At 49.1% G+C, this 9,640-nt stretch overlaps 1 protein-coding gene across 1 annotated transcript; it reads left to right on the top strand.

The window, feature by feature from the left end:
• Positions 1-1,789: 1,789 nt before the first annotated feature.
• Positions 1,790-6,846, top strand: LOC116544948 (cytochrome P450 4F22-like; the record flags this gene model as incomplete). The annotated part of the gene is made up of 5 exons (XM_032271560.1): positions 1,790-1,880; positions 2,602-2,811; positions 3,708-3,772; positions 5,206-5,288; positions 5,799-6,846. Coding segments are annotated over 5 exons (627 nt in total), but the record flags the coding sequence as incomplete, so codon positions are not given.
• Between the last annotated feature and the right edge of the window lie 2,794 nt (positions 6,847-9,640).

The following is a 9,640-nucleotide window of genomic DNA, read 5'->3' as shown; positions in this document are numbered from 1 at the left end:
TATATTTTGTGTATTTAAAGTGGAGAGTTCTATGAATGTTAATTAAGTCTACTTGTTCCGGATCTGAGTTCAAGTCCTGAATATCGATGTTAACTTTCTGTCTCATTGATCTGTAAGTCTCCCACTATTATTGTGTGGGAGTCCAAGTCTCTTTGTAAGTCTTATATATCTGGGTATTTCTGTATTGGGTGCATATATATTTAGGATCTTTAGCTCTTCTTGTTACATTGATCCTTTTATCTTTATGTAATGTCCTTCTTTGCTTCTTTTGATCTTTGTTGCTTTGAAGTTTATTTTATCAGCAAAAATTGCAACTCCTGCTTTCTATTTATTTATTTTTGCTCTCCATTTGGTTGGTAAATTTTTCTCCATCCCTTTGTTTTGAGTCTTTGTGTATCCTTGCATGTAAGATGGATCTGGATGTAGCATACCAATGGGTCTTGGCTTTTTTTGCCTGTCTGTGTCTTTGGATTGGGGGATTTAGTCGATTTAAATTTAGAATTAATAACAATATATATGAGTTTGATGCTGTCATTTAGTGTTGGCTGGCTATTTTGCCCATTAATTGATGCGATTTCTTAATTATGTTGATGTTCTTTATTTTTTGGCATTTTTTAGAAAGGCTGATACTGGTTGTTCCTTTCTATTTGTAGTGGTTCTTTCAGAAGCTCTTGTAAAGCAGGCCTGGTGGTGATGAAATCTCTGAGTGCTTGCTTGTTCACAAAAGATTTTATTTTTCCTTCACTTATGAAGCTTAGTTTGGCTGGATGTAAAATTCTGGGTTGAAAGTTCTTTTCTTTAAGGATGTTAAATATTGGCCCCCACTCTCTTCTGTCTTGTAGGGTTTCTGCTGAGAGATCTGCTGTGAGTCTGATAGGCTTCCCTTTATGGGTAACCTGACCTTTCTCTCTGGCTGCCCTCAGTATTTTCTCTTTCATTTCAACCCTGGTGAATCTGGCGATTATGTGCCTTGAGGTTGGTGTTCTTGAGGAATATCTCTGTGGTGTTCTCTGTATTACCTGGAGTTGAATATTGTCCTGCCTTGCTAGGTTGGGAAAGTTTTCCTGAATAATATCCTGAAGCGTATTTTCCAGCTTGGATTGATTCTCCTCGTCACATTCAGGTACACCTATCAAGCGTAGATTAGGTCTTTTCACATGGTCCCATATTTCTTGGAGACTTTGCTCGTTCTTTTTTATCCTTTTTTCTCTAATCTTGTCTTTTTGTTTTATTTCATGAAGTTGGTCTTTGACCTCTAATATCTTTTCTTCTGCTTGATCAATTCAGCTGTTAAAACTTGTGCATAGTTCGCGAAGTTCTCGTGTTGTATTTTTCAGCTCCATTAATTCACTTATATTCCTCTCCAAATTGTGTGTTATTTTTAACATTTCTTCAAACCTTTTTTCACAGTTCTTAGTTTCTTTGCATTGGGTTAGAACAACTTCTTTTAATTACCAGAAGTTTCTTATCATCCACTTTTTAAAGCCTGCTTCTGCTAATGGAACACAGTCTTTCTCCATCAGGCCTTGTTCTGTTGCTGATGAGGAGCTGTGATCCCCTGTAGAGGGAGAGGAGTTCTGAGTTTGGGTATTCTCAGCCTTTTTAGGCTGTTTTCTTCCCTTCTTTATAGATTTATCCATCTGTGGTCTTTATAATTACCGTCTTTATAGTTGGGTTTCTGAATGGACGTCCAACTTGTTGATTCCCGGCGCTAGAATCTGAGCAACCCACTGCGCCGGCCAAAACGGCGGCTTTAAGATTGATGGTGCTTTTCTGACTCTGCACCAAGAACCGCCGCTCCAAGGCAGCGGCAAAACCGCCTCGCCGGCCTCAAGAGTCGTGCTGGCGACACGTGGGGCTCCTCCGCTGGGAATCTCCTGGTGCGTGAGCAACAAAAATTGATCTGAAAGTGTGGCGTCCTCTCGTTCTCTGCTCTTTCAGTGGGGGCTGCAATCCCGAGCTGCTAGTGATCAGCCATCTTGGATCTCTCTCTTTTTTTTTTTTTTTTTTTTAAATATAAGAGTCTTGCTCTGTAGCCCAGGCTGGAGTATAATGGTGTGATCTCATGTCACTGCCACCTCCGTCTCCCAGATTCAAGCAATTCTCTTGCCTCGGCCTCCCGAGTAGCTGAGGCTATAGGTGCCCGCTACCATGCCAACTAATTTTTGTGTTTTTTAGTAAATGTGGGGTTTCGCCATGTTGGCCAGGCTGGTCTCAAACTCCTAACCTCCAGCGATCCATCCACCTTGGCCTCCCCAAGTGCTGGGATCATAGGCGAGAGCCACCGTACCCATACTGCATCAGTTGTTTAAGTACAGAAATGGATGATATAAACTGGCATATTACTGTTTCCCTGACTCACCCTGGCTGTCCCGGCACCTTGCCTAGGTGACCCTTGACCTCCAAATAATTCATTAGTTAAAGGGATAATGTCGAGCCCAGTAGAGGGCCCAGTGCTAGTGCTGTTCTGAGTGATCGGTGCTCAGATACTTTGCATTCTAAGTATTAGTAATACCCACCTGTGCATGAAACAATTGCAAATGGCAGAAGTTGGGGCAAGTCTAAAATCCTGGACTGGTTTCCTGCCCAGCTGCCCCTGAGTATGTGTGTGTGTGTGTGTTTGGGGGAGGTGGTGTCATGGTGGCTCGGCCTCTAATTATATCTCCATTGTCCCCAGGGACGATCTGACTCAGCTGCCCTTCACAACTATGTGCATTAAGGAGAGCCTGCGCCAGTACCCACCTGTCACTCTTGTCTCTCGCCGCTGCACAGAGGACATCAAGCTCCCAGATGGGCGCATCATACCCAAAGGTGCCCGCCGTGTTTCCCCTGCTGCTGGTGCACTGCCTCCAGTGATGTAGCTGCTCTATTGTCCATGGGGGGTCTGGCTATGCCTGCCCCAGGTGCACTATCCCTGCAGATGGGGCAGCTCTCTGTGTGCCTGTTGCTTCTGGGGTGCTGGGGGAAACCCAGTGGTGTGTGCAGGGAATAGAGCCGGGTGAGTCCAGGTGGCAAGGAAGGAGGCAGTGTTGCAGGGATGGGTCTGTGAGGGTGCAGTTGGGGAGCATCAGTTTCATTCAGTTGTCAGTTACTCTCTGGAGACCAAGCCCTGTCTTGGTTGATGCTGGGGATCCTGGCTCAGGTTTTCAGTATTGCCCATTCTTGGGGAGATACAGCAGGGCGCAGATGTCCCCAGGAATGTGGAGTCAGGACTGGGCTAAAGGGAGAGATAAAGGCTGGAATAGCTCAAATATGGAGAGGAATGCAGGGAGGGCTGCCTGGAGGAGGGAATGTAGGAGGTGAGGCTTGGAGTGTAGAAGTGAAAGAGTGAGCACGTTTATGGAGTAGAGCCTCAGGATGCAGATTGTGAAAGGCCTGGAGTGCCAGGTGATGGCACTTGAGCTGAATCCTGGGGGCAGCAGGGAGCCAAGGTAGGTGTTTGAGCTGAAGAGGAGCAATGTCAGATCTGTGAGTGAGAAAGATCCCTATGTGGCCAGCATGGCAGCAAGAAAGAAGATGATAGAGTCCTCCTAGGGAAAGGCGGGAAGAGTGGATGGAGCAGCAGAATTTTCTAGAGAAAGATGTACAGAAGGTGGTGGCAGATGTCTCCTGGACACATCATGGCTCCAGGGAGACCCAAGGAGGGCGATGTTTTTGGAGGAGACCCTGGTTCCCCTTTGGCTCACTGATCCCATCTTTCCCCACAGGAATCATCTGCGTGGTCAGCATCTATGGGACCCACCACAACCCCACAGTGTGGCCTGACTCCAAGGTGAGTGAGTGCCTGCCCCAACTCTCCCTGCCCTCAGGTCCTCCCCTCCCCTGTGTCCCAGGGAGCCAGACAGCGGGGCCGTTGCAGGGTCTGAGTGTGCATTCCCCTCCCCCCTGCCATTTAGCCATCTCTTCACCCATTTGTTGTTAATTCATTAGGGCAAAAATATTTATTGAGCACCTACTGTGTGCCAGAGGGTGTGTTGGGTTCTGACAATAGAGGATGATACTGTTTTTGCCCTCACAGAGCTCACAGTGAAGTTTGGAGGAAGACAATAAACAAATAAGATTTGGGGTATTGATACATGCACAAAAGAAAAAAAACGGACCGGTTCCAGTTTACAAGTGCAGTGGGTCACACTTGTAATCCCAGCACTTTGGGAGGCCGAGGCATAAGGATTACTTGGGCCCAGGAGTTTGAGACCAGCCTGGGCAACATAGCGAGACCCCCATCTCTACCAAAAAGGAAAAAGTTGGCCCAGGATGGTGGCTTGTGCCTGTAATCCCAGTGCTTTGGGAGACCAAGATGGAAGGCTTATTTGAGGCCAGAAGTTCCAGCCCAGCCCAACCTGGGCAACACAGTGAGACCCCATTTCTACAAAATAAAAAAGTTAGCCAGCCATGGTGATGTACACCTGTAGTGTCAGCCACTCGAGAGGCTGAGGCAGGAGGATCACTTGAGTTCAACAGTTCAAGGCTACAATGAGCTATTTTTTTCTTTTTTTGAGATGGAGTCTTGCTCTGTCGCCCACGCTGGAGTGCAGTGGTGCCAGCTTGGCTCACTGCAACCTCTACCTCCCCAAATTCAAGCGATTCTCCAGCCTCAGTCTCCCAAGTAGCTGGGATTACAGGTGCCCACCAACACGCCCAGCTAATGTTTTGATGCTTTTAGTAGAGACAGGGTTTCACCATGTTGGCCAGGCTGGTCTCAAACTCTTGACCTCAGGTGATCCATCTGCCTCAGCCTCCAAAAGTGCTGGGATTACAAGCGTGAGCCACCGTGCCCAGCCTGCAATGAGTTATGATCATGCCACTGTACTCCAGCCTGAGACCCTGTCTCTAACACACAAACACAGACAGACAAATAAATAAATAAATACATAAAAGCTGGTGGAGGGAGTACTTTAGCTCAAGTGGTTATGAAAGGCCTTGCGGAGGAGAAGTTTGAGCTGAGACCCTAGGGGATGAAGGAGCAGGGAGAAGCATGTTTTAGGCAGAGGAAACAGCAGGTGCAAAGGCCCTGAGGTGGAATCTCACTGGTGTGTGTGAACAACAGAAGGAGGCAGGTGTGACTGCATTGCGGTTAGTGCAAGGTGGAATGGAAGAGGTGGCCTTGAGGTGCTCTCCATCCATCTGTACTGACCCCCAGAGGCTCAGGGAAGGGGCCCAGGCTGGGGCAGCCCTCAAACTCATCTTCAGGCTGTTCTTGCCTAGGTGTACAACCCTTACCGCTTTGACCCGGACAACCCACAGCAGCGCTCTCCACTGGCCTATGTGCCCTTCTCTGCGGGACCCAGGTAACCCCTCTATTTCCCCCAGTCCAAGCCAGCTGTGGAGGAACAGAGGCAGGGAAAGATCAGGAATGTAACTCTCAAGAGCAGAGACCAGATGGCACCCAGGTGTCCTTTCTGAAAACCCAACACCCTCTTCCCCAATGCGCCAGGATGTCCCCAAATCAGAGTCTGCAATAGCATCCTGGGTATTGAGCACTGACGGTGTGCCACGCCCTGAGTTCTGGGCTCCCACGCTCCCATTGGCTCTATGATACCTTCGTCCCCGTTTTTACAAATGAAGGAACTGAGACTCAGAGGGGGCGCCATGCATCCGGGACACACAGCTAGTAAGAGGCTGCACCAGGATTCAAACACTCAACCCCAAGGTCCCATTCATTGAGAGATTCGTGGGGTCTCACTTTAACCCTCACCCAGCCCAGGATGCTTTCTTCGTTTTCTAGAGGAGGCATGCGACGCCCAGGGACCTATGCTCACACAGAAGCTGGGCCTGAGCCCTGTCCCCTCTCCTTCCAGGAACTGCATTGGACAGAGCTTCGCCATGGCGGAGATGCGCGTGGTCGTGGCACTAACGCTGCTACGTTTCCGCTTGAGCGTGGACCGAACGCGCAAGGTGCGGCGGAAGCCGGAGCTCATCCTGCGTACGGAGAACGGCATCTGGCTCAAGGTGGAGCCGCTGCCTCCGCGGGCCTGAGCGGATCCCCGCGGTCCAGGCCCCGCCCAGACAGGCCAAGGCCCCGCCCCAGAAGGACCAGGCCACGTCCCAAAGATCTCGAGCGCATAGGCCACTCCCCTTGAAGTCCAGGTCCAACTCCTGGATGACCAGGCACAGCTGTTGAGCAGCCGGGTGGTGCTGATCATGCCCCTCTAGGCAAGACTCCGCCCCTTAGGGGGTCTAATCCCGCCCCTTGAGGCTTAGGTCCCGCCCCCTGACTGCTCTCACCTGTCCTGTTTGAGGGACCAGGCTCGGCCCTGCCTCCTCGGGCTCAGGCCCCGCCCTTCAGGATCAGGCCCCGCCCTTCAGGATCCGCCCCCAGGATCCTGGGCTTGTAGTCCACAGGCCACGTCCCTGCAGATCCAGGCCTCCAGGCCTTGCCCACTGAGCCTTCGAAGGACCTAAGACCCAACTCTGACTCAGGGTCCACACTCTACTGGCTGAACCCCTGGCTGTTTTCTAAATTGAGGACTTGAAAGCTGGAACCTGAGGTCAGAGCTTTGAACCCGGACATCACTTACCTGAGACTCTCAGCTCATATGGGCAAACGGCTCAAGCATGAGGCTGCCTCTTGGGCTCAGGGCTGCTTGCTTTTGTTGTTTTGTAAACTCAGACACTTGCAAGCCCCTTCCTTCCTCCCTTGCTCAGAGACTCTTTGCTGAGTGTTCTGTTTTTGTCGAACAAAAGCAAAGGATGCAGACTTCCCCCACCCTCCACCCTCAGGCTCAGACAGACCCTTACCTGTGGAGCCCCTAGCATGGGAATGAGGAACTCTGCAACTGAGCAAAGCTGCGGGATAGGAGGCTGAAAAGCCATTTGTCCTAGGACATAAACTCAGATTTTTTGGGACAGTGCGTGTGTTCATTTGTTTCATCAACAGATCACATATTAATTGTCGGCTCTGCTTCAGAACCACAGGCAGGCCCTGATTTCTGCCTTGTTGGAAATAGATGCTCGGTGCCACAAAGAAAAATTGGCACTGAGACAAAGGATGCAATGCAACTTTTACTTCCTGGACTGCAGGAAGGGCACCCCCACTAGCCATCGTGCCTTGAGAGTACAATGAACAAAGGAAAACACACAAATTTATTTCTTCTGCATTTGGCGTCATCCTTACTGATGTGTCTGATCTCCGTTGGCTGGAGCCAGATCCCACAATCTAAACTGAAACCCAATTGGCTAATAACTTAAAGCTTTTCTAAACAGGTAAAAGCAATGGAGAGCTGGGACATGCCTGTGAGCATGCCCAGCACAGATATCTTGGTTAAAGTACAAGGACATAGAATGTACTACGTGCCTGTCAGCATGGCATGTCTAACAGCTACATAGGATAGGGCTTAACAAAGTTATTAACACACTTATTCTTTAACAAGAAAGGAAACTTTAAAAAGGAACTTTTCTATTTCCCACAGCGTTCTCAGGGGGAGAGGGACAGATGTTGAACAGATAATTCCCCATGTAAATGTTTATTTACAACCCGGGACAGGTGCTCCAAAGGAGAGGCCCTGGGTGCTGGATGAATACAGCAGAGGGATGGGGAGTGGGTCAGGGAGAGCTTCTCTGATGCTGAAGTGGAAGTCGAGTGGGTGACAAGGGGAGGGAAGAGTATTCCAGGCAGAAGGAACATCTGAAAATGCCCTGAGTTGAGGGAGAGCAGAATGTGTTTGAGAAACTCACCAGGGGCCATGGAGAGTGTGTGAGCAGGATCAGAACAGGACATGGACAGATCTAAGGCTGGCAGGGAGGTGACATGTGGGGGACCACTGGGGGTTGGGACTCTGGGAAAGAGGGAAGCTGAGGTCCAGACGACAGGAAGGGCCAGGATTGGGGTGACTATCTAGCAGTGGGGGCTGAGAGGAGGGAGGCAGTAAGGCTGATGTTCAGGTATTTGGCTGAGGGAGCTGTATGATGGAGTAGTTCCTGATATGGGAATATGAAAGGTGGGGGCCAGGTGTGGTGGCTTACACCTGCAATCCCAGCGCTTTGGGAGGCTGAGGCTAGAGGATCGTTTGATACCAGGAGTTAGATACCAGTCAGGGCAACATAGTGAGATTCCATTTCTACAGAATTAAAAAATTAGCCAGGCATGGTGGTGCACATCTGTAGTCCCAGCTGCTTAGGAGGCTGAGGCAGGAGGATCCCTTCAGATGAGGAGTTTGAGGCCGCAGTGAGCTATGATCGCACCACTACACTCCAGCCTGGGCAACAGAGCAAGACTCTGTCTCAAAAAAATGATATGGGCAATGACAATGTCAGGAATTTTAAGTACATAAAATGATGATACCACTATTATACTATGTATATATGCACACTATATATACCATCATTATATATATAGTGGTGGTATAATAGTGGTATCATCTTCCTTTTGGGTAGTATTTGCCTGTAGACTATTTCCATCTAGGTTACTAGAGACAATAATAATATTAATTCCACAGGCTGGGCGCGGGCTCATGCCTGTAATCCCAGCACTTTGGGAAGCCAAGATGGGTGGATCACCTGAGGTTAGGAGTTTGAGACCAGCCTGCCCAACATGGTGAAACCCTGTCTCTACTAAAAATACAAAAATTAGCCAGGTGTGGTGGCAGGTGCCTGTAATCCCAGCTACTCGGGAGGCTGAGGCAAGAGAATTGCTTGAACCTGGGAGGTGGAGGGTGCAGTGAGCCGAGATCGCACCACTGCACTCCAGCCTGAGTGACAGAGTGAGATTCCGTCTCACACAAAAAAATTTATTCAACAAATATTCCTTGCTGTGAGACAGGCGCTGTTTGAGCCCTAGGTTCCTAGAGTTGACGGCTGGGGAGGAGACACAATAAATAAAGAAATAAATAAATTCACACAGGGCCTTTTTCTGGGACTTTTTTTTGTGACAGAAATGGGGAGTTCTTAGCAGGGGAGGGAAAAGATTTGTTATACAAATTTTTCTTTTGAGACAGGGTCTTGCTTTGTGGCCTAGGCTGGTGTGCAGGGGTGCAACCATAGCTCACTGCAGCCTTGACCTCTTTGGGCTCAAGCGATCCTCCTGCCTCAGCCTCCTGAGTAGCTGGGACCACAGGCATGCGCCACTACACCGGCTAATTTTTGTATTCATTGTAGAGACAGGGTCTTACCATGTTGCCCAGGCTGGTCTTGGACTCCTCGTCTCAAATGATCCTCCCGCCTCAGCCTCCCAAAGTGCCGGGATTACAGTGTGAGTCACCACACCAGGCCTACCATAGGACTTTGTCTGCAAAGATGAGGCAAGGTAGATCAGTTGGGGGGTGGCTGCATTCATCCAGGTGAGAGATGATGGTGGCTTCAACCAAGCTGGAGTCTTTAGGGGTGATCAAGAGCAATTACATTCCAAGGAGGCGTGATTGTTCATGAAGGCAGTGCTGTTAGGTTTGGTGGTGAATCAAACGTGAGGTTTGAAAGAAGGTGGGGACTGTAGGTTTGGGCTTGGACATCTGGAAAAATGGAACTGCCATCAGCTGACATGGGGAATGCTGAGTGGAGTAAGTGGTTTTGTGGGAAATGTCAGGATGTCAGTTTCAGTTCAGAGGAAATGGACCTGTTAGTTGGATAGATAGTTTGCCAATTCAAGAGAGAGTTTTGGGTTGGGCATGTACATCTGGGAAGCCTTAGTATAAATCTTTTAAATATT

The sequence above is a fragment of the Sapajus apella genome, unplaced genomic scaffold (assembly GCF_009761245.1).
Source record: "Sapajus apella isolate SASKATOON/1434 unplaced genomic scaffold, GSC_monkey_1.0 scaffold237, whole genome shotgun sequence".
NCBI lineage: Eukaryota > Metazoa > Chordata > Mammalia > Primates > Cebidae > Sapajus > Sapajus apella.
The sequence above is the reverse complement of the archived record's forward strand: the minus strand, read 5'-3'. Positions and strand labels throughout refer to the sequence as shown.